This window comes from Phoxinus phoxinus, assembly GCF_949152265.1.
Source record: "Phoxinus phoxinus genome assembly, chromosome: 22".
Lineage (NCBI taxonomy): Eukaryota > Metazoa > Chordata > Actinopteri > Cypriniformes > Leuciscidae > Phoxinus > Phoxinus phoxinus.
In genome coordinates, this window is record NC_136897.1 from 10,373,993 (window position 1) to 10,401,819 (window position 27,827).

The 27,827-nt window shown below is 39.4% G+C and overlaps 2 protein-coding genes across 3 annotated transcripts in view; both read right to left on the reverse strand.

Moving 5' to 3' along the window:
* LOC306990928 (uncharacterized protein) overlaps positions 1–27,827 on the reverse strand; it is a 370,388-nt gene that overhangs the window by 14,282 nt on the left and 328,279 nt on the right. The gene's annotated exons all lie outside the window — the stretch shown is intronic.
* On the reverse strand, positions 604–21,524 carry sgta (small glutamine rich tetratricopeptide repeat co-chaperone alpha). Of its 2 annotated transcripts, none has more exons than XM_079598270.1 (12): positions 20,940–21,524; positions 20,218–20,360; positions 20,021–20,124; positions 18,894–18,984; positions 18,715–18,814; positions 18,190–18,294; positions 17,084–17,225; positions 16,931–16,993; positions 16,808–16,845; positions 2,713–2,880; positions 1,703–1,825; positions 604–1,611 (listed from the first exon to the last, which is right to left on the reverse strand). In XM_079598270.1, the coding sequence occupies exons 2-11, from the start codon at positions 20,315–20,317 to the stop codon at positions 1,714–1,716; spliced, it is 1,023 nt and encodes a 340-aa protein (XP_079454396.1). In that variant the 5' UTR covers positions 20,318–20,360; positions 20,940–21,524; the 3' UTR covers positions 604–1,611; positions 1,703–1,713. The 2 variants fall into 2 exon arrangements, with proteins under 2 accessions (XP_079454396.1, XP_079454397.1); XM_079598271.1 differs by having other exon boundaries at positions 826–1,611; positions 18,894–18,981; positions 20,940–21,087.

Sequence of the window (27,827 nt, forward strand, 5' to 3'; positions counted from 1 at the left end):
TTTAGCAGCTGTCAGGGACAAGTAGAGTGCATAAAAGTTAACGTTACAGATACTGGTTAGGTTATGCACATGACCATGGAGAGGAGTCATCCCATATTCTTTTTCAATTAATTCAAGTGCTCTCCTCATCAGTTATATTCACCAGAGTCATCAACCCCCACCCACATGTGTACGTTTTTTTGAGTTGCTCACTATCTCACTCTTTACTGCAACTGTACGTCACTTTGGCATTAGCATCACTTGAATATACAGCTACAAGTTATAGCGCTAAATCGCGTCTTCCTGCTGATCGCTCGTTGATTGGCTAAAAGTGCGTGCTCGTCGGTGACGTCAACACCAACGCCAACTGACTGTTCTGCATGGGCGTATGTGTTGTAATGTCATGATGACTGATTTTATGGACTACTAAATGCACACTTTAGTTTAGTTTTTTAACCATTTAGACTTTAAAATGTGAATGTTTGAAAACCGCCGAACTGACGCCAAACTAGCCCAAATTTTGTCCACCCGCCAAAACCCTTTTTTACCCACACAATCAAATTCAAAACTGCCCAATTTTTTAACCAATTACACTAAAATGTGGATGTTTGAAAACCGCCAAACTGACCTCAAACCAGCCCAAATGTTGTCCACCCGCCCAAACCCTTTTTTACCCACACAATCAAATTCAAAACCACCCAATTTTTTTACCAATTAGACTTTAAAATGTGGATGTTTGAAAACCGCCGAACTGACCCCTAACCAGCCCAAATTTTGTCCACCCACCCAAACCCCTTTTTTACCCGCACAATCAAATTCATCAAGATGGCAACATAAGCGCGTTTAAAACGCCCGCCTTTTTAAATGCGAATTGTAAATATTTTGCTACCGCTAAGGGTGCAAAGACTGCTTGAATATTCTAAACGTTTCTACGAAGGCACAAAATGGGGTCTATAAGCAGCTCGCTAGGTTTTTGAGACAGTGATCATACAAACGGAAAGTTCTTCCAATTACACGGTCATATCTAAGCTCTCCAAAATGGACAAAAACATTAATTTTTCTTTAATTCAAAACAGACCAGAACAAATGAGTCATGTATATGTTAAGTAAAGTAATGGTATAATTTTGACAAATCTCATTGGTTGCAAAAATGACAAGCAGTTATGAAACAATGCTTCAGCTGCAAAAACAAGTCTTATTTTAAATCTGACATTTAATTGTCCATGTTGAAATTGCACATGTTCCTTGCCAACCCCTTTCAGTTCATACAGAGACTTGTCAAAGGACAGATGAATCACTGAGGTGTTAACACAGCAAAACTGCATAATGTCCATGTAGCAGCAATTCATTACAATCACAAAAAGAATTATTACTTGGGAATATAGTGTTAACCCAGTGTGATATTTCATTTGATCAGACATTTCTTTGAGTCCAGTGCCCAAATACGATGAGCACATTGTGCACTGATGACCGCTCCCAACAGGTAGGGCAATGTGGGGCAGTGGGAACACATGCAGTATTTATAGATGAATAAACTTGGTCTTGTCCCTGGAATTGTAGGAACAAGGTATATCTTAAAAAATAAAAGTAGCAGTCTATCTTCCACAGGTCCACCAGGTCAAGAGTTGAATTCTGCGCAAAATAAAAGGAGAAGTGATGTTAAGTTCTGAACAGATATACTGTATAATAAGCTGTCGTTTGAATATTAAGTTATGTGTGGTACCATGGAGTGTGTCAGGGTTCATCATTGCCAGCACTACTGGGAGGTCGACTGCGCATTTGACTCCTCAGCTGCTCGATAAGCTCAGGGTTCTGCTGCTGCATTTGCTGTGCAAATTGCTGACCACTATCACATGACAGAAAATCACTAGGTCAGCCCCACTGAATATAACCATGGTAAACTATGAAATAGAGCTGCACGATTCTGGATAAATTGAGATTTCAAAAAAAAAAAAAAAAAAAAAAAAAAAAAGATCACAATTCTGAATAGGCAACGAAACACAATAAGACGTAATTTACTAGAGGTTCTGAAAAAATGCTAATTGTTAGTCGGTTTAAAAAATTATTATTTATATATTCAAATTAATTACAAATTAATAATTGTATAGTTTATATACAATTTTATATTATATAATTGTATAGTTTTATAAGTTTATATATATATATATATATATATATATATGTAAAAATCTATTTTAATTAATTATTCAATGACTCGTTTATAAAGACTTTACTTATTCCAGTACTGGATGAATCAGTGCTTTTGAACAAATCTCTTGAATGAATGATTCAATGACAAACACATTTTTTAACAGTCACTTGTCATCACTTACTGGTGTAAAGATGTAATGAAACCATATTTATTTGAAGCCTCTAATTTCTTTCAAAAGGTGATTTTAGCTATTTTAGACATCAGTGTTCATATCCAAACTATAAACTTTTATCCCAGTATTTCTGTGATCATTTGAATTATTGTAACAGAGAGAGAGTAGTCGTCAATGTATAGGTATGAGACAGCTTCACAAAGTCTTTTCAATCATACGGTATCGTTGTTTCCGAGTGAACGGCAGCGACCAACACAGATTTGAAAGCTCCCATTGATCGATAGACAGCCAAAATCGCTGTCATTTAGGAATAAGATTGCACGAGTCTTTGAATTGAGATTGCAATCTTTTAACGATTAATCGTGCAGCTCTACTATGAAAATAGCAAGATAGTGGTGTTAAAACTTACGCCTGTATGAGGCTGGAGAGGTCACCACCACCAGCTCCAGTTGTTGTTGCTGTTGTTGTAGTTGTTGTTGTTGTTGCTGTTGCCGCTGCCGCCGCTGCCGCTGCTGCTCCTCCTGGCGAGGTGGCACCACCCATAGGACCGTAAGACCCAGACATCATACCTGACATCCTACGCAGGCAAGGAAACAGCTGATAAATTGTTGCTAATGACACAAATTAATGTCAATGTTAGGTTGGTACAACTGTCCAGACATTATAAAGAAGAAAAAGGTAATTCTTAAAAAGAAAAGCTTGTTAAATTGCTTGACATATACACTCTAATATCTGAAAAGTCGTGGTGTGACCAACAAAGTTGCGCGGTCCAATTAAAAATCAGAAAAAAATATTCTAGTTAAAAACTCAAAATAATGATCATTTATTCAAGGGGTAAAGGACCATTCACACCAAGGACAATGACTATAACTATAAATTTAACCCATTTAATCCCACCGGTCACAATAGTGACCGTAAAAAAATGTTTCATTTCTAAGGCTATAAAAATGATACTGAATGTTCAATCAATGCATTTCCAGCAGATATTGAAATAATAAAGGGTCTCAATTAAATATGTGCAGTGTCGCATGTTTACTGTAAATTGTCACATGACCAGGGGCCTCATTTATAAAACTGTGCGTAGGATCCTTACTAAAAGTGTACGTGCGCCCGAAAGCCAAAAATGGCGTGCGAAAAAAAAAATCAGACTTATAAAACTGTGCGTACGCCAGAACCTGCGCAGAATTCACTTTATAAATCCCACTCAGCGGAAGATTGTGCGCACATGCGTCTCCTCCCCGAAATAACCATATATGGAGCTTACAACGCCTAGTTTTACTATGCATAACCTCATCAGCATATCATTTGCATATTATTATTCATCCACGTGATAACATGTATAACGGTAGCTATACAAGACATTAGGAAAATATGAAATACGGATGTGCCGTCACATTACATTTATAAAAATCATTTAGTAGCCTATCCTTGCCTTGTTTTTTAATAAATAAATCAAATAGTGTAAAATACATTTCAGAGAAAGTTTTTTTCAATCTTTTCCACTGACCAAATAGTATTTTTTAATTGATTTATATTTTTAATGGAAACATAGATAGACCTTGTTGTGCATTATTTGTTTTAACTATCTCTGTAGTTAAAACATTAAAACACAGCATGTCAAAGGAAAAGTGTTCAAAAGCATTGCATCCACAACAAATATTTATAGGCTATTTATATATATATATATACATATTAACTTTTCAGTAAATGTCATGTAGTTTAAGTGTTTAACTCCATTAATGAGAATGGCAAATTTAATCTAGCCTAAATGTTTATATCAGAAGTAAAACATAGTTTAAATCATTGTTTTATATAAACTGTAATTGTGAACATGCACTGTAGCCTATTATGATTAGGACTCATAATGAAGATTTACAGTTTTACTTCATCTGCCGTTAGATATGCGTCAGTTTCACTAAACTGCCCAACGCGCTAGCTGGTGCGGACATTTAAGATGTGGATATTTGCTTTAAGTAATAGGCTTGGTAAGTGAAATTATATTTGAATTATCTTTCTGTGTATATGTATAATTTAATTTCGATTTTCTGTCTAAAAGTGACCGAAAAGACATTTAACTCCAGCTCACCATCGGTGTCGCCAAACTGCTCCGTCTCCAAAATGTTCGTACGCATGGGTCAGAGTTTGCGTGCAGGTGCGCACATTTTCCCGTCAAGTTTGTTTTTATAAATCACAACTTATGCGTCGGAAGTCACGTACGCCTCTTTCAGGGCCTGTTTTGTGCGTACGCACCGGTTATAAATGAGGCCCCAGAGCAGTTTACTTCCTCTTTGCGCCAAGAGAAGAGGATGGCAGCAAGAAAGCTCCCAAAGAAAAGGTTATTAAAGTATGTTAACAAAGATAGGACATAGATTTTTGGTACACATCATGTTTAAGGTGTCTAGTATTGATATATGCATTTGCAATTACTCAACTTTGTTTAATGTGGTCATAGAACTCACAAACATGTCACCGGTAACAATAGTGACCGGTGGGATAACCCATTGTATCTACATGCTAATACACATAGGCTAACTGTTCTACCTTACTTTCTGCTGCTACCTAACTTTCTACCTAATTTTACACACAGACACACACACAGAAACACACACACACACGGACCCAAGAAAGACTAGCTAGCTAGCTAATTCTGCTGCTACCTAACTTCCTACCAACTGCAACTTTCCACACACACACACAAGATGCCATCCCATCCCGTGGCCTCAAGATGCCATCCCATCCCGTGGCCTCAAGATGCCATCCCATCCCGTGGCCTCAAGATGCCATCCCATCCCGTGGCCTCAAGATGCCATCCCATCCCGTGGCCTCAAGATGCCATCCCATCCCGTGGCCTCAAGATGCCATCCCATCCCGTGGCCTCAAGATGCCATCCCATCCCGTGGCCTCAAGATGCCATCCCATCCCGTGGCCTCAAGATGCCATCCCATCCCGTGGCCTCAAGATGCCATCCCGTGGCCACGAGATAGTTATAATTATTTTTTTTTGACAAAGTGGGACTAGGGGGGCTCCGTACACACATGCACGCACGAAAAAAAAAATACTATGGCAGTCAATGGTAACAGTTAACTGTCTGGTTACCGACATTCTTCAAAATATCTTCCTTTGTGTTCAGCAGAAGAAAGAAACTCATACAGGTTTGAAACAACTTGAGGGTGAGTATATGATGACATAATTTTCATTTTAAAGGGCACCTATTATGGAATTTTGAAATTTACCTTTCATGTAGTGTGTAACATAGATCTAAGTGAACAAAAACATCCTGCAAAGTTTGAAATATGAAAGTGCACCGTATATAAAGTTATTGTCTTTCAAAAGTGAGAGTCGACTCTGAGTCATTTTTATGAATCGTTAGAAGACCGAAGCTTTTTCTCTGACTAGATGACGTCAACTTGTCAAGTTATTTGAATACGATACGCCCACTTATTGCGCTCCAAGGCCAGCAGGAAAATATCATGGCGACGAGACGCTGTGTTCTGAAGTGCGGCTCAAAAGTAAACTTTTTTCATCTGCCCAAGGAGGAGCATTTGAAGACTAAGTGGCTACAATTCATATAACTATACCACAGAAGTATAGTCCGAGCCTTGTGCTTTGCTCGCGCCATTTTGAAGACGATTGCTTTTTAAATGCAATCAAACTGGGATTCGCGAGCCGCTGATATTGAAGGAAGGTTCAGTTCCAAGTGTATTTGCATCAGCTTCCTCCTCCGTATCACAACCTGTAAGTGTTATTAATAATTGTTGCTTTTATGTTTTATGTAGCATGCTTAATAATTATTTAGTTTGTTGTGTAAGCACCGTTTAGCTTCTAGGTCTTCAATGACAATTGTATTGAGATATGTGAAGTGTTTGTCGTTGTTTTCGGAGTTGTCTAAAGAATAGAGTAATACCTCGTAGTAACGTAACTGCATTTTTTTTTTGTAAAAACGTTATGTTTATGCATCGGGCTAATGCAAACAAAGACTGATTGTGCTTTTACAATATGAACTCTGGGCTATGCTCGCTAACATAACATTAAATTCTTTATCTTATTTTTCGTTTTTTACTACAAACTATAAAGCAGTGGACTATAATCATTATTATAATACAATTTAATTGATAAAAGCATCATTGCACTCCGTGTTAAAAATAAGTATTATCTCTGTAAACACTGCTGGGTCATCTGACCAATCAACGCAGATTAGCGTCGCGCAAAGGAGGGGTTTGGAAAAATGAGTCGTTGAACGAATCATTTGGGAGTCGGTGAGCAAATCAGGTAAAAATAAATGCATATTATACGAAAACAAAAGTGTTTTTTGTCATTGCATGCATGTAAAACTGTTGTTGGGGACTCCCACAACAACATTAGGAACATTTTAAATGTCATAATAGGTGCCCTTTAAAGTGAACTATCCCTTTAAGTACTAAATGGTTTAGCTCCCCAGTACTTAAGCGAGCTCTTAACGTACTATAATCCTTCACGTCTATTGCAATCTCAACATCCAATGTACTTGTTACATCATAAGTAGTATGTAGGGCTGTAACGATTAATAGCGATTAATCGAAATCCAAAATAAAAGTTTGTGTTTACATAACAAATGTGTGTATTGTGTATAATTATTTTGTATATATAAATACACACACATGCATGTATATATTTAATAAAACTATGTTATTTATATATAAAATAGTTCTATTTATATATAATATAAATAATTTAAAAATATATATGCAGTATATAAATGCAAATATTTCTCAAATATATACATGCATGTGTGTGTATTTATATATACAAAATAATTATACACAATACACACACATTTGTTATGTAAACACAAACTTTTATTTTGGATTTCGATTAATCGCGATTAATCGTTACAGCCCTAGAAGAATGGCATCTACGCTACTGTTAGTCTTTATGCTTATTCCGAGGTTTACTGTAATCAGATGGATCCGGACCGTATTCAGATCAGATGGAGGACCTGCCTCTAAACACGACAACAACGCATCCCTGGAGTGTCAGCAGAGATTGTGTCAACTAGACTCTCCCCAGTGAAGGCCTCATCGACATGACAGCCATCAGCACTGATCCTCAACAAACCCCTCTCCATACCGGCGTGACTCAGATCTTTAACCAGATGGAACTGGATAATATTCTGATTGTTCCAAACCAATCTGACTTCTGACCTATAATGCTGCCTGAATCATGATCATACACCGTTCGATCATTGGCCAGAGGAGAACTGGCCCCTGACTGAGCCTGGGTTCTCCCAAGGTTTTTTTCTGCATTCTGTCATCTGATGGAGTTTTGGTTCCTTGCCACTGTCTGCTTTTTCAACATTTGTTGCCATTGGCTTGCTTAGTTGGGGACATTAAACTTAACATTTAATTTAATATTCAACATTAATATTGATCTGCCTGCATTAACACTATTATACAAGAACTGAACTGAGCTGGACGATGACATAACGATTTACTCCAGAGCGGCTCATATATATATATATATATATATAGATAACCGTGATCATTTTGGTCACTATAATCATGACAATTTTCATAAAATATCATATCTACAGTATTTTCCGGACTATAAGTCGCACTTTGTTTTTCATAGTTTTGCTGGTCCTGCGACTTATAGTCAGGTGCGACTTATATATCAAAATGAATTACTGACTGAGATGAACCAAGAGAAAACATTACCGTCTACAGCCGCGAGAGGGCGCTCTAGTTAGCTGTGTTGTTCAGAAGGGACACCGAGGAAAAAATGAAATGGATTCAGTGTTGTGGAATGAGATCGCGGGAGCTTGGTGAACTTGCTTACCGGTAACTAGTTGGATTCGCTGGCTTATGTTAATTTAGCCTATTCAGCCTCCCAGGTATATGTTCTTTGTGCTATTGTGTAGGGTTTCCCACAGAAAATGTGTTAGTTAAGGTGTAACTTAACTTTGTGTTAGCCTATGTGTCGCCACAAAACACATCAGCATAAATGCTTCTGATAAATTATTTGTTATTAAAGCATTAACATTCACAAACCTCTGGTAATTCAACATAAAAGCAAGCAGGCTGCGTGCATGGTTTGCCATGACTGAATGCGCGCAAAGTGCGCTCCTTCCTAAAAATCTGACATCAGTTCATCATGATCTCATAAATCTTTCTTATTATCAATGAAGCTGACTGCATAATGAATCTTTCATAATATCTTTTATAATCAGAGGATTTGCCAGCATGCCGAATTCAGCACTGAACAAAAAGTCGTTTTGAGCGGTGAGGGGATACTATCTTAAATGCTTCTGATTGGCCATTGTGTTCAAGAAATCAACATATGTCTGTGATTGGCTACATCGCTCAACGCTGCAAACATGTTAAAAATATAAACTCTGGCCTGTAAATCCATCCATCCATCCATCCATCCATCCATCTTCTTCCGCTTATCCGGGGCCGGGTCGCGGGGGCAGCAGTCTAAGCAGAGACACCCAGACTTCCCTCTCCCTAGACACTTCCTTCAGCTCTTCCGGGGGGACACCGAGGCGTTCCCAGGCCAGCCGGGAGACATAGTCTCTCCAGCGTGTCCTAGGTCTTCCTCTGGGTCTCCTCCCGGTGGGACGTGCCCGGAACACCTTCCCAGGAAGGCGTTCAGGAGGCATCCGGAACAGATGCCCGAGCCACCTCAGCTGACCCCTCTCGATGTGGAGGAGCAGCGACTCTACTCTGAGCTCCTCCCGAGTGACTGAGCTCCTCACCCTATCTCTAAGGGATCGCCCAGCCACTCTGCGGAGAAAGCTCATTTCGGCCGCCTGTATCCGGGATCTTGTTCTTTCGGTCATGACCCAAAGCTCATGACCATAGGTGAGAGTAGGAACGTAGATTGACCGGTAAATCGAGAGCTTCGCCTTGCGGCTCAGCTCTTTCTTCACCACGACAGACCGGTACAACGACCGCATTACTGCAGCAGCTGCACCGATCCGTCTGTCAATCTCCCGTTCCATCCTTCCCTCACTCGTGAACAAGACCCCAAGATACTTGAACTCCTCCACTTGAGGCAGGAACTCTCCACCAACCTGAAGTGAGCAAGCCACCCTTTTCCGACTGAGGACCATGGCCTCGGATTTGGAGGTGCTGATTCTCATCCCAGCCGCTTCACACTCGGCTGCAAACCGTCCCAGTGCATGCTGAAGGTACTGGTCTGAAGGGGCCAACACGACAACATCATCCGCAAAGAGCAGAGACGAAATCGTGTGGTCCCCGAACCTGACACCCTCCGGCCCCTGGCTGCGCCTAGAAATTCTGTCCATAAATATTATGAACAGAACCGGCGACAAAGGGCAGCCCTGCCGAAGTCCAACATGCACCGGGAACAAGGCCTGTAAATCGTTTCTATTTTGTTTTAGTTGTTCTTGTTGCTTTTCTGCAACAGATGAATAATTTATTAGTTTTTATATGTTTTATTCATAGATATTTCTATTTAATCGTTGTATTCTCCTGCAGCCCGCACACACAGAGTGAGTGCATTACCGCCCGCGCTCGCACTCGGCCATCAAATCTAGTCCCGCGCCGCACGTCTCTAGGTCAAGGGCCCGGCCCGAGTATAGCCGCGGGAAATATCGGGCTCGGGCAGATAATCTAAACTCTAAACAGGACAGAGTAACGCGGCGGATATCGCTCGTATACATTTTTTGACGACGTGGTTAAGACGGCAGGCGTGTTGCTTAGGCGGCCGCTCAGTTCCAACGTGCTGCGGGAAACCTGTTACGTTAACATGCTAGACACCTATTCAGCCTGTTGTTCTGTGTGCTATTGTGTAGTTGAATAATTCGCCTTTCCAGATTAAATGTATGTTCTTGGTCTTGGATTTTGTGAAATAAATTCCTAAATAAATGCAACTTATAGTCCAGTGCGACTGATATATGTTTTTTTCCTCTTCATGGCGCATTTTTTGACTGATGTGACTTATACTACGGAGCGACTTATAGTCCGGAAAATACGGTAGTTATGATCAACTAAAATCAACTATAATGATGTGTTTTACAGTATAATATGCTAAGTACAATTTTCTATTAAAAAAAAATACAAAAAAAATCTCTGATTCTGTTCTTTTTCTCTAACATTTAAAGGTGACGTATATAGGCCAACAAAAACTCTTAGGTCTAAAACAGTTTGGATAGTTGTTTATGTGGGAGTTATGAGACATTATTTAGTATTGTATTAAATGAGTAGCTTTCGGCCACTTTTGTTTTTAAAAAGTAGCTCTCAAATGCAAAAAGGTTGGAGACCCCCGATATAGAGTCTCAGCCTACATTAGGGCTGTCACTTTTTATTCGATATTCGAATATGCATTCGAATATGACATGAAATATTCGTAATCGAACTATAAATAAACTATCAGGTTTTTAAAGTGCCCTGTTTTGAAAATGGAAGATAACGCACAGAACGGCCAGCCTGAGCGGACAATTACGACCCCAACTCATCTAAAAGGTAGTGTCTGGAAATATTTTGGGTTCTACACCGTAGATGGTAAAGTAACCGTTAAAGATAAGGTTCTTCTCTCAACATTGTCACACAAATACTTGTGTGTGCCAGGCACGTCTGTGCGCTCCGAACGCGTGTTCTCCACCGCGGGGTGTTTCTAGCAATCCTGCTGCTGTTTAAGTTGTCACATTATTGTTTGTGCCGTGCTGTTCCGATTCAGTTTTTTTTTTTTGGGTGGGGGAGGGGGGTGGGGCTCGTAGATATTCAAATATATTTGAATACATTTCTTGATATTTGATATCCGTTCGAATTAGCTTTTTCTCAAAAGTGACAGCCCTAGTCTACATTACATTATCACTGGTGTTTTAGGATGCCAAACAATTATTATAATAATATAATGATTTATATAATTATTCCTATGACGTAAAAATCCATTTAGACTATAAATGTAGTGTATAAATGAAAATTAATATTTCAAAAGTATATTTTGCATTACACTATAGTATAGAATAAATTACAATACTTTTGTCCTAATTTATTCACTTGCCAGAAATAAACCCTTGAACTTATTTTGGAGAAACCAGATCACCATGCTGATCGCCTGAGCAAAGTGCGCACTTTTCTTTAAGTGTTATGTTGCGGGTAAATTTGACCCGTTTCGATTTTCTAGTTGTTGGAAATACTGGTTTTTCTTGATATTTTGTGACTTTCTCATTTATCATAATGAACATGCATGCAACGTTTCAACATGCTGATGTGTTTTGACATATACAAACAAAATTACTATTACGTTCGTGATGTTCACGGGTCAATTTGACCCACATATTTTAACGCTCTATGGCAACTGTACCGACCCAAAATAAAAACATTTATTGGTTATATTTTGTTATTGTGGCTTTTTACTACTTTATGAGGCTAAAAAAATTGCTTTTCCATACATTTCAATACAGAAAAATATTTTGTCAGTCACAGATTGTAAAAATTAGCTATCATTTATTTTTTCAAGCTACCTGAAATAAAATGAAACCTTTTTTCCTTAAAATATTTGGTGACTCTCTCATTTATCATCATGAAAATGCTTGCAAAGTTTCAACATGCTGATGTGTTTTGACATATACAAACAAAATTACTATACGTTCGTACTATTAATAATAGTGTCAGTTTGACCCTCATAGGCAGCTATTCAAAAGAAACTGTACAGACACAAAATAAAAACATTTATTTTATGTATGGCAGGGCACTTGTGATGTGAGGTGTGCCCATCCAAGTGCGAGAGCAAAACCAGCACCGTGTGTGAAGTGCAAGAAATTCATATGCAGAAAACACACACTTGCTGTGTGCTCATCATGTCAGAAGTAACTTCTTGACTTTATGAAATGAGTCTACAAAACAAAAGTTGAGCCAACTTAGGAAAAGTAAACATTATTTTCATTATACAGCTAAATTTAATTGTTCAGTTATGATGTTCTAAGCATAAAATGTAAAAAAAATTAAAATTAAAACGTAAAAAAAAAACAGTATACTGGTAATCAATAATAATCAAATTTTGTCAAAACAAAACGGTTTTAAAAAATGGTTACAAAACATTTTCATAAATCATGTTCATATATTTTTTTAATGTTTGACAAATGTTGATATTAAAAGTTCACAATTTGTACCTGAATCTTTGTTGTTTTTCATAGTGTCATTTTTGAGGAATTGTATTGAATCCAATTAGGGTCAATTTTACCCGCTCTATAAAGGGTGTACACAGAAATCGAACAGTGCACAGGGGTTAAATCACGCAGCACAAATAGAATGCCTATATTATATAGGCTATTAGGTTTTATTGTGAACTTATGTAAATTTGTTGTGATTTGTATTTAGACTACTTATATTCCGGTTCACTTGGCTATGCGGAAGCGATAAAAAATTCTGTATTATAAAATTTAAGGCTTGTACCTTGGAACCTATTTCATGGTTTGTGTTATCGAGCCACCAGGCACTGTTTTGTGCAAATGAGCAGCCGGATCGCATTAGGGGATTTCTGACAAAAACTTTATTCTAGAGCTGCGATAAAGCCAAAACAATCACTGTTACTTTAATTTCCTATTATCACTGTAAAGCTGCTTTGAAAATCTATATTGTTAAAAGCGCCATATAAATGAAGGTGACTTGACTTCATCACTGAATTCAAGTGCTAGTAAGCTGTGTTGCCTTTTGAACTTTGATCCGAGCGAATAAATGGTCTGTGGGGTGCGGTTTAAATGAGTAGCCTTGTTTCGTTCCACTTTTGCTGCATAAACATTATATTGAACTCTTGTTATTGTTTTATCGAGGAAAATTATATCGTGATTGTTTTATTGCCCAGCCTGATTGCCCAGATTGTTTTAATTACCGTATTTTCCAGACTATAAGGCGCTCTGTAGTATAAGTTGCATCAGTCAAAAAATGCGCCATGAAGAGGAAAAAAACATAAGTCGCATTTATTTAGAAATTTATTTCACAAAATCCAAGACCAAGAACAGACATTTAATCTGGAAAGGCAAGTTATTCAACTACACAATAGCACACAGAACAACAGGCTGAATAGGTGTCTGGCATGTTAACGTAACACAGGGATTTCCGCAGCACGTTGGAACTATGCGGCCGCCTAAGCAACACGCCTGCCGTCTTAACTACGTCGTCAAAAAAATGTATATGAGCGATATCCGCCGCGTTACTCTGTCCTGTTTAGAGTTTAGATTCTCTGCCCGAGCCAGACATTTCCCGCCGCTATACTCGGGATGGGCCCTTGATCTAGAGACGTGCGGCGCGGGACTAGATTTGATGGCCGAGTGCGAGCGGTAATGCACTCACTCTGTGTGTGCGGGCTGCAGGAGAATAAAACGATTGATCGTTAAATAGAAATATCTATGAATAAAACATATAAAAACAAATAAATTGTTATTGTTATTCAACTAAAACAAAATACAAACGATTTACAGGCCAGAGTTTCTATTTGTAACATGTTTGCAGCATTGAGCAATGTAGCCAATCACAGACATATGTGTTGATTTCTTGAACGCAATGGCCAATCAGAAGCATTTAAGATAGAATCCCCTCACCGCTCAAAACTGACTTTTTGTCTGGTGCTGAATTCTGCATGCTGGCAAATCCTCTATTTATAACAAACAAAGTAGATAATGAAAGATTCTGCAGTCACCTTCATTGGTAATAACAGAGATTTATGAGATTGCGATGAACTGGTGTCAGCTTTTTAGGAATTATTAAAGGGGTGGTTGATTGCGATTTTTACTTTTTTCATTTTAAATAGTGTGTAATGTTGCTGTTGGTGCATGAACAGTATCTGCAAAGTTGCTGCGCTGAAAGTTCAACGTTAGCAGAGATATCGTCTTTTAAAAATCAGGAAGTTGAATGCCTACAAAAACGACTCGAATGGGACTACAACGAGATACTTCCCGGGTTTTATACGTAACTAACCCATACATTTACATCAACCCTCCCTCCTGAATATGCAAAAAAAGGGGCATGGCCATATTTCTGCGGCTTTGTGGAAAGAGTTATAGTGGAGAGCTGTAGCCATGCCGTCTAAAGTGTGGTATTTTCACCCAGCTGTCAGGTCTTCTGTGTTCGGGCTTCCTACGGACGCTGTAGTTCGTCAACAATGGCTAAAATTTCTGTTTGATTATGTTCCTGAAAATTACAATCGTAATTTAGCTCTCTTTGCTGCGCATTTTACGGAAGACAGCTTCCAGAATCTCCACGAATTCAATGCCGGATTAAACAAGAAACTGTGACTAAAACATGAAGCAGTTCCAACTTTAAACCCAGAGGCAGCAGTTGTTGGGCCACAACCTGTAAGTAAGACTTAACAATTTTAAATGTATTTGCATGAATAATTTCAGACGTAATGTTTTTGTTTTATCAAGGACGTAAACAAATGCCAGCGCTGGCGTTATAGCCACTTAGTTATGCTATTTTGTGTGTCTGACAAACGCGTACAAACATTTTGAATCTGAATTTGTAATTATGTACTCATTTTGTAAATGTATTTTCCATGTATACTTTATGACGTAATTTTTCGATTTGATCAAGAACGTAAACCAATGCCAACGCTGTTTGTTTATAGTAGCCAGTTAAGTTCGATGCTATTTTGTGTATAAAGTTCAAAAAATTATATGTAATCGCAACAGCAAACTTCAGCTGTGGTATTACTCAGTCATTTATTCTGTTATATTAAATGTTTAATCAGGAGGAAACCGTATCTCAAAAGCTAACAAGTGGCAGCAGTGGCATTTTCAAGTAACAGCGTATCGAAATTATTAAATAATAATAGTAGAATAGAATAATAATAATACAAAAATGTACCATTCAGAAACGTTTTGTAAGAGCCGTGTTTGGGGAGGTTCTGCTTGACTCTCTTCATTGCCGCTTTCTGGGTCTGATTCTGGCTCAAACTGATACGGCAGTATTGACACCATTATTTACATTTGACCGGAGCACATGCAACTTTCGCCCGTAAAGGTAATGGGCGTGAAGTTTCCGGACAACGTGCACTACGCAATTTAGCCAATTACAACACACCGGCCCAACTAACCAATCTGAGCCCATTGCCTGTTTCTGAGGGAGTGGTTTCATAGAATCAGGAAGTCAACCGGTCGTTCAAATGACAGAGGAGAAAGCGTCTTACAATAAAGGTGAAATTTATAAAAAGGCTTAAAAAAAAAAAAAAGACGAAGACATGTTATATTGCACCCCATAAACACAATCATGCAAAGAAAAAAAGCAGTAAATCACCCCTTTAAGGGAGCGCAGCTCACGCACTTTGCGCGCATTCAGTCATGGCAAACCATGCACGCAGCCTGCTTGCTTTTATGTTGAATTAACAGTGGTTTGTGAATGTTAAAGGTTGTATCAGCGATTTCAGGCCCAAAAATAAATGATCAAATTCATCTAATCTTTCCTAAGGATCCGCTAGCTGCCCGCCCCATAAGCAAGCCGTCAAAAAAACGCGTCTCTGTAGGCAGCCTAGGCTCTGAGATCTGCACACAAAAACAAATGGTTTCACCAACCACTCAAAACCAAAATAAACAGTGTTCCAACCAATCACCGACAGGGGCTGGGTGTTGTGAGGTTTTGCGCTTGTGCACGGCTGCACGCGAAGTCGGAGCTGAAGAAGAAGCCGTCTCGATCAATGAACAAGAGAAATTGAACATGGCTGAGTCAATCCCCAAGAGGAGGAGGATTAGGGCGAGGGAATACCATTGTGTTATTCCAAGACACGGCTTCTTCTTCAGTAGATCTCAGAGCCTAGGCTGCCTAGACAGACACGTTTTTTTGACGGCCTGCTTATGAGGCGGGCAGCTAGGGGATCGTTAGGAAATATTAGATGAATGTGATCATTTATTTTTGGGCCTGAAATCACTGATACAACCTTTAATGCTTTAATAACAAATAATTTATCAGGAGCATTTATGCTGATGTGTATGGTGGCGACACGCAAGCTAACACAAAGTTAAGTTACACCGTAAATAACAAATTTTCTGTGGGAAACCCTACACAATAGCATAAAGAACATATACCTGGGAGGCTGAAAAGGCTAAATTAACATAAGCCAGCGAGTCCAACTAGTTACCGGTAAGCACGTTCACCAAGCTCCCGCGATCTCATTCCACAACACTGAATCCATATAATTCTTCCTCGGTGTCGCTTCTGAACAACTCCGCAAACTAGAGCGCCGTCTCGCGGCTGTAGACGGTAATGTTTTCTCTTGGTTCATCTCAGTCAGAAATTCATTTTGATATATAAGTCGCACCTGACTATAAGTCGCAGGACCAGCAAAACTATGAAAAAAAGTGCGTCTTATAGTCCGGAAAATACGGTAATTGGAATCACTTTCAGAACATTTCTTCCAGCTAATGAACGATAAAATCACTGATAGCCAAATCAGAATCCACCTGAACTTTAAAGACATCTAGCATATAAAGCTGCAGATGACATGTCTGCAGTGTGTAGATACACTTAGATGTATAATAAATGATGTGCTTTAAGTCATCTACTCACAATTGTTGCACTTGTGGGTTGTTCATTAAATTAGATGCCTAAAGAGAGTGACAGTGAGTTAGTGAAGAGCATAAGTAAGCAATAAGCATTAATGATGAGCATTTTAGAGCATTTTCTACTCGCCATGTTCATGAAGCCAGGGTTACTCAGCAAACCAGCCAGGTCGACTCCACCCAAACCCCCTGCCTATAAAAGATAAACACATGACCTTAAGATTCTCTATATTACACAATGTGACAAAAACTGCCTGTTATCTGGGGGGTTCTGTGGACTCACTGGGCTGGACTGCGTTTCCTTCATCTTCTGTTCTGCTATTTGCAGGTTGACTTTGTAGGTGTCATTGTCAGGGTCCAGCTCCAGTGCTTTCTTGTAGTAGCACACAGCCTCTGAGTATTTGTTCAAACTTGCAAGAGCAAGCCTTGTTTTTAGGAAAAACATCAAAGAAAAATAAATGCCACATTTACATCCCTTAAAATCAGAGTAATTTAAATCAGGGGATCTTCAGGTTTTTTAATTTAAGTATTTTTAAGACCTTTTTTAAAACCTGCCCACATAAAATCAATACCTTTCAGAACAAACCAATTTAATCACAAACTGCAAGTTTTAAATACCCTCAAGCCACGTTTTATACAATATGTATTAAAATGGGTATATTACTACATCCGAATTAGAGGTTGAGCGATATTAGATTTCACTGATACAATAATGATGTATTTATAGAAAGACAGATGACATACTATTGCGCCAAGAGTATTAAAAAGTAATAACAGAATGTATTTAATAAATGTTTTTAGTCTTTCCATTCTGTGATGGTGTGGCCCAGAGAGAAGTCGCACTGAATTTAAATGCAGATACAGTTTGTTTTGTACCCAAAATACCAATTATAACAAGAACAATATTTTATGCAGGATGTTGTAAACTAGCCTGAAATACACTGGGACTCTTATTTTGACATGCATATGCTTTACTACCAGGTGCTGATTCAAAGAGATAAAATATGCACTCTAAAAATGGGCACATGAATTAAAAAATAATAATATTGATGTGGATGAATAAATCATATATAATAAATACTGCAATACTCCATAAACTTAAAATTTTAATATTATGGTGACTTACAAATGTGCAGTGTTCACATTTAATTAAAACATAACTTTCTGAAGTTTAATAATCACATTAGACCATATCATGATTACTGTTCTTATACCATTTAAAATATTTTTATGACCTTACTTTTTTTTTTTTTAAATGTTTAAGGTTCGAAGAAATAAATTTCCATTGATGTGACCTTAACAAAAAACTAAATCAATTGGCCTTAAATAATTTATCTGAAAGTGTAAAAACTGTGCTTTACATTTTAACAGGATTTTTTTTTTAATTACCCCATCCGTCCATATGCTTTACTGTAGTTTGGATCGATTCCAATGGCACGTTCACAGTCTTGAACAGCTCCAGCATAGTTCCCCAGTTTGCTATAAGCCGCAGCTCTAGAAAGTAATAAAAAATAAATCCAACAAAAAAGTTAAATACTATCAAATATTAATTTAGCAGCAAATATGGTAAACTCAAAAGGTCACACATTTGAATTTCCATTTTTTGTAATTATTACTATTAATTAAAATTAATAAAACCAATATTTAAAACTTTTTAAAATGTACTGCATGTAGTAATGTGCAAGCATATGTTTCTAACAATTCTCTTTCCTGCTAAACCATGTATCATGGTTTAGAAGTAATTTAAATGAATAATTTAAAAAATAATCTTTTAAGTATTGTGAGAATACTGTATTGTGAGATCAGTATTGTGTAATGAACAAACAAATCATGACGTGTATCGTTACACCCCTATAAAATAATGAAAATACTACAGCATTAAAAAATATTTTTTGGATGAAATTGTGCAAGTACCTGTTGCAATAGTAGACAGCATTTTGAGGATTAAGCTGGATGGCTTTAGAATAGAACTCAATGGCTGCACTGAAGTTCTCTACCTTCATCTGATCGTTGCCTGAAGGAACATACATGCACACTTTGAGTGAGAAGACCATATGAATCACCCTGAAATGGTAAAGGTGTGATGTTCTTACCGTCTGTTTTAAGATGCTCTGCCTCTGCTAACTGCTCCTCTGAAGGTGAATCACTGGATGAACTGGTCTTATCTTGTGTTGCACCAGTCTGCTATATATAACAATTAAAGGGGTCATGACATGAGAAACCAAATTTGCCTTGATCTTTTGGTATATAAGAGGTCTTTGTACCATTAAAACGTCCTGCAAGTTTCATAGCTTAAGACTTCCTCCCCATTATAAACGAATCATTTATTTAATCAAGCTCTAAATACAGCTCGTTCTGGATCCATGGTAAGAAGTGACGTCACGGTACAAAGTGACGTACCAGCGTTTGCATACGACCGCCTCCGGCACAAGACAACTACGCTTAAAGTGCAAGGCAACTACGCTCATTTCGTATCATTGTCGCGCCCGCGCGCTGCGCCTCACAAGTGTTCAGTCGACGGACAGTGGATCAGTTCAGTCTGTGTACAGGGAAATTACGATGCCACGCAGATGTGCTGTTCCTGGCTGTGGACAAACAACATCTTTGAATACGCTGCGAAAGATCCAGTCGTCAGGGAAAAATGGATGCACTTTATTTTTTGCGGACGTCTCAGTCACGGCAGTGTTAGTTTAAGCGTTTGTTCTATACATTTGAAGGATGACTATTTTGAGAACAAATCCCAAAATGATGCTGGCTTTGCCAGAAAACTGTTGCTCAAAGATAAGTCCGTGCCGACTATTCTGGGCTCAACAACGACGACGCAAACTGTAAGTAATTTATTAAAAAACTTTAAACTACTTTTTAAATACGCTGAATCCGCAAATGTTCTGGCTGGGGGCGTTAATAATTGATGCATAGGCACTGACGTTAGCCAATCATAACAGTGGGCGTTAACACTGAACTCTTAAAGGGGAAACACCCCCAAAACAGACTGTTTGAATCAGAGGATGAGAAACAGGGTGGGAAAAGGTCATAAATCACTACATTTTAAAAGTTTTTTTGTAAAAAAAACTATAGTAATACGTATTTGCACCTAAGGGAACATAATAATAAAATAAAAAAAACCATGTCATGACCCCTTTAAGGAGAGTGCATTCAGCACTATAAATAAACATTTCAAAACAACATGGTTTAGATGACATCCAAGAACAGATTTTACCTGTTTAGTTGCTGAGGCAAATACCTCTGGCAGAGACTGACTGACTGCTAAGCTCTGGTCCTCTACAGAGATGCCAAATGCTGTCTCCAGGCACTGGATGGCAACTAGATAAACGGACAAATTAGGACCTGTTAATTATGAACCAATAACATTACAGTGTCCACTGTCCATCGCTGATTCTAGCATTGAGGTTTTACCTTCTAAGCTTTCTTGAGCATCTGATGACAGTCCCCCAGAGGACAGCTGATCATGGAGAAATTGGATAATGGAAAACGCAAGACGCTTTGTGTCTGCCATTCTGTCTTGAGGCTTGAACCTCACCAAATAAATTTAAGCAAACCTAAGAGACAAAGTGAAGTGTTATAATTACTGAATACAACATTATAGACAAAGTATGATATTTGCAAATCAGTTTGACAAGAATGATGGAGGTTTAGTTGATTGTGAGATAATTCTAATGTTGCAAGGTATACATTAAAGTTTCAAGTTAACATTTCATTTTCAAGGTTTAATCCTTTGACCAAACGTCCTCAGTTATCAACTCTGTAACGTTACACTTGATTCAAATGATACATATTAGCCAATGTATGACACTTACAAACTAAATAGTTTCAGATCTGTAACCATTGATGTGAACGTGCAAAACCTTGGATATGCTCACTGAATCAAAACAAAGTTATAATAATACGGAATATTCTAGCACACAATAGCTATTAGCTCATGCTAACAGTTTATGTTGGTTTACAACGTGTGTGCTAATTCTGTTAGCATTAGCTTCAGTTCGCTCATGTGATTTAAAATCAAATCAAGAGGATTGAGGATTGAAAGCGAGCTAGATGCCCGTGAGTTTTACTCTACTGTTATTCAAGATATTATTTGTTTGTGCATAAATTTGAATGCGTCTTTAACTCGGACTCACCAGTTGTCTCTTCTCAAGGATCTCTAACCAGACCCAGTAGTGTGACGATTCGTGTGTGTGAGCCCGCAAGGCTTCCGTAACGCTCGTGACGTCGCATGTTAAATGATCTTGGTTCAACCCTCTAGTAGTTCAACCCTTGCAAACTATGGGGTGTATTTCCTTATAGCAAACCGACTGATAAGGGAAAATGTACTTGTGTAGGGTAACGTTAGGCTACACTCTGAAAACAGTATTCGACAAGCTGACTAGAATCACCTTTATGTGAGCAGCTAAAAGCTCTAACCGTATTACAGCAAAAGGCCCGTTCACACCAAAGACGAACTATAACGATATAATACAGTTCTAAGAATAGTTCTAAATATAAAATAAAAATAATAGTCCACAGTCCACACCACAACTATAATGATAACGGCACAGATTAACAAAATCGTTGGAATCGTTTTAAGGATTAAATCTGTTATTATGAATGAAGCTGACTGCACATTGATTCATTCATAATGTATTTTAACGTTATACACTTTGTTATAAACAGAGCAGAGTTTTGCCCGCATCTCGAATTCAGCACAGAACAAACCCTTCCGTTTTGCGCGGTGAGTGGATTCTATCTTAAATGCATCTGATTGGCCATTGCGTTCAAGAAATCAACATAAATATCTGTGATTGGCTACATTGCACACATAGATTGTAAAAAGGTAGATGGCACAACGCTGCAAAACATATTATAAATAGAAACTCTGCCTATACTCGTTTTTATTTTGTTTTAGTTGTTCTTGTTTTTTTGTGTAACAGATGAATAACAATTTATTTGTTTTGAAGTTTTATTATTTAGACATTTTGCGGAAGTCCTGCACCCACTCAGCCATCAAATCTAGTCTGCGCTGCACGCTGTGTAATGACGCCTACATTTTCTGTCCGATTGGATTTTTTCAGGTAAGGGTTTAAATGCATAAAAAAGATATTGTATATTTGTAGTACCTCTCCCATGTATGTACTCACTTTAACTTTTCAAAAACCTTTAGTCATTTGTATTTTTGTTTTGTTATTAGTGTCCTAATATCATGTAGTGCGACTGTCAGGCCATAACGTCTTTAAAATTACTCTAAATTTATTCAAATTTATTTTCTTCGGTATTTGGCATGATTTCCAAATTGTTATGTAATCCTGTAAAAAAAATCAAAGCATTTCTAGTTATATTTCCATCAAAATATACAAACAAACTTTGTCCGATGATGTCCGTTTTATGAAATATCATGTGGTGCGACCATCAAGGAACTACCATTTTGGGACTTTTATGTTGAAAACTATTCAAACACATAAAGTTACATAATATCCTACCAATTAACCAAGGACCCATAGATAAGAAGCAGAAAGCATGTTTATAATTCTCTAAAAAAAAAATAAAAAATAAAAAAAAACGTTGTAATGGTTGGTATGTAGTAACCACATTTGGATGTGATTTTTGTATGTGACATTTTGGATGTGACATTTTGAGTTTTTGTGCTTTTATATTAAATTAACGGTTTATGTACAAAAAGTACTTTAATTTAGTATCATTTGGAATAGATTTTTATGCAATTTGGATTTTGTTTACTTTTTGTACAATTTGAGAAAAATGCAAAAATAAAATTGAGCATGTAATTTCAGTTTAGTAACTATGCATTTATTAGTAATGTATTAGCCTATTTACATTTAGAATCATTCATTTAGCTGGCACTTTTATCCAAAGGGACTTACAAATAAGAACAATAGAAGCAGTGAAACTAACAGTAGGACAACAATATGCAAGTTGTGAAGAATCAGACAGATCCATTTGCAACAATTTAATAAGAAGTCTCAAGCAAACATAAAGCGTTTCAGTAGAAGGATAACACAAATGCAGAAATGCTTGAACGGTCCAGGCAGGATTCCAGGACAGTGGCTAAACTCAGGGTCAGAGACAGGCTTGGATCGGGACAGGCAGCAGACAACAGGAAAACCGGAGACATGCAAGGTTCAGGGGCTGGCGAGAATCAGAGTCCAGGTACAGGCGAAGGTCACTTGGCAGGCTGCAGACAGTCAGAGAGGTTAGAAACAGGCTAGGGTCACTAACAAGGACAATCAGGAAAAACCAGAGAGCACTCGAACATGAAACACGGGGTGAGACAATACTTTGTATTGTCTCAGAGCCCCTCCTGGTGCGAGGGAACTGACAACGGCGGGGTCTGCCACGAAGTCGAGGAGCAGGTCTATCAGGGTGATTGCGGTGAAACGTTCCTCTGGACCAAAGCCCTCCCAACCTACCAGATACTGAAGATGCCCAACGCGACATCTAGAGTCCAATAGATGACGCACTCGGTAAGCCTCCTCACCCTCTACCAGGATAGGCTGGGTAGTAGTAGTAACATGCTCCGATTCCTCTCTTCTCTCCTCAGAACGGACAGAGGCTGGTTTGAGCAGGGAGACATGAAACGTTGGCGAGATGCGCATGTGTCTGGGCAGATCAAGGCGAAACGACACAGGGGTGATTTGACTGATGATCTTGTATGGACCCAAGAATTTCGGACTGAGTTTTTTGCAGGGTAGTCTGAGGCGTAGATCTCGTGTGGATAGCCATACCCATTGGCCGGGTTGGTACTCTGGACTTGGCCTGCGACGACGGTCAGCCTGTTCCTTGCCACACCTTACATCACGCTGGAGATGAGTATGGGCCAGGTTCCAGGTCTCCTCACTGCACCCGAGTCAGTCATTCACAGCAGGGACACTGGTGGGTTCACCAGACCAGGGGAACAGAGGTGGCTGAAAACCGAGGACGCATTGAAAAGGAGTCATCCCTGTAGAGTGCCTGAGTATGGAATTTTGTGCATATTCGGCCCACATGAGATATCGGTACAAATCCTCCTGATGACTGTGGCAGTAGGAACGAAGGAAGCGGGAAATCTCCTGGTTGAGACGTTCAACTTGCCCGTTGGCCTGGGGTTGATACCCTGAAGTGAGACTCACATTGATCTGAATTTTCTCAAAGAAGGCAGTCCAGACGCGAGAAGTAAATTGAGGAAGAACCGCTCCTAGTCCGGTGTTCGAGGCATCCACCTCTACCACGAAGGGCAACTCGGGGTTAGGATGATGCAAGATGGGAGCAGACGTGAAACTGACTTTGAGCTGCTTGAAAGTGTTGTGGCAAAAACAATATTTAACAAACACAGCATTCCCAGGCAAAAGAGATGCCAAGATCCAAATTGTATTTAAAAGAAAAAAATATATTTATTCTTGCAAGAATAGTTCCCATTCTAGCCACACAGGCTAGCTGCAGGCAGGGGTGAAACCTCAGCCTTCACAGACCAGTTTGCAGGCAGAAGTGAGACCCAGATGTTTTTCTGGTAGTTTTATAATGTCCTTATCAAAGCACCCATCCCAAACAAAAGGAACTAAGGACCCCCATGGTTGCCTTAGCCCCTCCCTAGCCTGGGGATCTCCTCATCTCTGTCTCAGTGTCACACCCACAGCTGTATCAACGTTACAACATAAATCTCAAAATACAGAACACATGGCATTCATTTGTTATCATTGAGAAAACAAAATAAGAAATAAAAGATTAAAATTGCTACTACAAAAGCCTGGGAAGCATCCCTGTTCCAAGGAAGTCGATTCGTGCCCTTCGGAACCAGAGCTGTCAAAGGGCCTGCCACGGAGCTGAATCCCCTGATGAAATGACGGTAGAAATTAGCGAAGCCCAGGAAACGCTGCAATTCCTTCAAAGTGGAGGGTTGGCGCCAGTCTACCACTGCTCTAATCTTATTCTCATCCATAGCCACGCCCTCTGAACTGATGACGTACCCCAGGAAGGTTGTGGAAGTCTAATGGAAGTCACATTTCTCTATCTTGGCGTAGAGTTGGAACTGGATGAGTCTTTGAAGTACAGCTCGGACATGCTGGATGTGGGCTTCGAGGGTGTCTGAATAGATCAGAATATCGTCTATGTAGACGATTATACTTCGTTGGAGCAGATCACGGAAAACATCCTTGACGAAGGATTGAAAGACAGCTGGACTATTTGACAGCCCGAAAGGCATAACGAGATATTCATAGTGCCCAGTGCTTGTGGAGAATGCAGTCTTCCATTCATCCCCCTCTCGGATTCGAACCAGGTTATAGGCAGAGCGTAGGTCCAGCTTGGTATAGAAGTTGGCCGTGCGAAGGAGCTCTAGAGAGGCAGGTACCAGAGGCAGCGGGTAACGGAACTTAAGTGTGCATTCGTTTAGTAATCTGTAATCGATACAAGGTCGCAGTCCCCCATCTTTCTTTTTAACGAAGAAGAAACCAGATGACACTGGAGAAGTTGAATGACGAATGAACCCCTTTGCGAGCTCCTCTTCTATGTACTTTTGCATGGCTTCGGTCTCAGGCTGGACAGTGGGAAGATGCGGCCTTCTGGGTGGTGTGGTACCAGGTAAGAGATCAATGGCACAATCATATTCACTAGGGGTGTGCATTGGCACTGCCCTCACAATTCGATTCGATTACGATTCACCAGGTAACGATTCGATTCAATTCGATTCTACGATGCATTGCGATGCATCAAAATTCTACTGCACACAACAAGGCAAATTTTTCATCAGTCATGAGGCAATACAAGCAGTCATATATTGAACAACAGATTTTATTGGCTGCTATGTGTGTATTATCACTACCATTATCACTGCTGTATCTTTGACATAACGTTAAATGTCATTAAACAAAATAAAATTGAATGGTACAGGGTATATTGTATATGGCATTTTCAAACCTGAAAAAGAAAACATAAATCACTGCTTTCTAGTGCTGTAATCTCCCAGTCGATTAGTCGATTGTTGGTCGATACGTTCTGGCTTGACCAAAATTCTGATTGGTCGATTTTTTGCCGCGTTCATTTCATCAGTTTTGCCGCGTTCATTTCATTCATTTTGCGCGTTCATTTCATCAGTTTTGCCGCGTTCATTTCATTCATTTTGCGCGTTCATTTCATCAGTTTTGCCGCGTTCATTTCATTCATTTTGCGCGTTCATTTCATCAGTTTTGCCGCGTTCATTTCATTCATTTTGCGCGTTCATTTCATCAGTTTTGCCGCGTTCATTTCATTCATTTTGCGCGTTCATTTCATCAGGTGGAAAGCACTAATTGCTAATGGGGGTGTTTTCAGAGCACCCCTGTTTCACAGGTAACAGTCTGTCTTCAGAACACCCCCCTTGTTTTCACTTCTTTTGGATTATCCCAACCCACTGGAGAAGAGAGACAGTCAGATTGAAGAAAGTAGGCTACTAAGGTTTGCTGAATATTATTTATTTAATTGAGAGCCCGTTTAATTCATAGTCAGTCCTCTTCTACCATGTCAACAAAGACATCGGCAGCATTTTTTTTTAGAAGACGGGAACATATTATTGGAGCCCAATGCGCGCACTCGCGCAGTGCCGCTGTTTGTATTAGTTTTGAGCCTATGCTTTATTTTTCAGTTATGCACTTTATTTCGTTTTTGCTCTTGATCTGGTTTGTTTAATAAATATATTTTTTTTTATTAAAATGGACGTGCCTTTTGTGTTTAAGAGTAAAGATTTAAGTTAATAATAGTCTATTCGTGTCTCAGCCGCGAAGCTGCGCTCCTGTGTTCAGCCTCGTCTTGTTAAGTTTCCCATTAACTTCGTAGAATCGAAATGTGCCCAGATGTCCGCTTTTCCAAGCTTTGGGTGCGTTTTTAATTACCCGTCTATCGCGGTCATCTCCCTCCGCCTCAGCCGTCTTGATTGTTGTTGTTGTTATGCCCACGGAAGTAATAAACTTCACAACTTTATTGTCCAACTCAAGGCCAGAAAATAAACAGTGACATAATCGATTATGGCACTTTGCCGCATCGATGCTGAATCGTGCATATCCCGCATTGCGATGCATCGCCGAATCGATTATTGTTGACACCACTAATATTCACGATAAGGTGGTAACTTGGTAGCTTTGACTACTGAAGGCTTTGGCTAGATCGTGGTACACGGCTGGCAGATGGGGTAGGATGGATTCATCTTGGGGCTCGGAGATACTTTGGACCGGCAAGGCTTTTTACGGTAGTCAGACACCTGGAAAAACAGCTCTCTCCCCAGCTGACTATCTGTCCAGTCATCCACTGCAAATGAGGGTTGTGGTTCCTTAGCCAGGGTAAGCCTAGAATTACCGGAGTGTGAGGAGCTTGGAGAAAGTAGAAATGGATTTTCTCATGATGAAGCAGACCAGTACGCATGTGAAGTTCTTGTGTCATATGTGTGATGCAGCCTTTGCCGAGTGGGCGTCCGTCGACAGCTTCAACTGAAAGCGGAGATGGGCAGGGAATTAGAGCCGTCTCGTGGACCTGGGCAAAATCTTTAGACATAAAATTCCCGGCTGCCCCTGAGTCGACTAAGGCTAAAGTATTAACAGTTTGTCCATTTACAGAGAATTCAAGTGGCACAGAGATACAGGAAAGGGGATTTAAACAGTCAAGGGTCAGACTCACCGAGGTTCTTTCTTTGAGTGTTGGTCGTAGAGGGCAGTGCAGACGATAGTTACCAGAGCCTCCGCAGTACATGCATAATTTCAGAGTCCTGCGGCGCTCCCTCTCCTCCTCGGATATGTGAGAGGCGTTGATTTGCATGGGTTCGTAGACTTCAGCAGAGGAATGTGAAGCACGTGGTGCGGGGATGACATGCGAAGCGCTCGTTGAGCGGTGGCTGGAGCGACGTTAGCGCTTCAAACTGTCAATCTGGATAGTGAGATGAACGAACTGATCAAAGCCTTTTCCCTCGTCGCGACAGGCCAGCTCGGCTTGTAATTCGTGGCTGAGACCCCTCCGAAAAACCACCTTGAGAGCGTTCTCCGTCCAGTTAGTTTGAGCCGCCAGGGTTTGGAATGTGA

What these genes read in the sequence shown, in the direction of transcription:
- sgta (XM_079598270.1), bottom strand. Translation starts at nt 20,317, where the DNA reads ATGGCAGACACAAAGCGTCTTGCGTTTTCCATTATCCAATTTCTCCAT. An exon ending in TGCTCAAGAAAGCTTAGAAG is followed by an intron (nt 20,125 to 20,217) that starts GTAAAACCTCAA and finishes CCGTTTATCTAG; the next exon opens with TTGCCATCCAGTGCCTGGAG. An exon ending in GCTGTCTACTATTGCAACAG is followed by an intron (nt 18,295 to 18,714) that starts GTACTTGCACAA and finishes ATTACTTTCTAG; the next exon opens with AGCTGCGGCTTATAGCAAAC.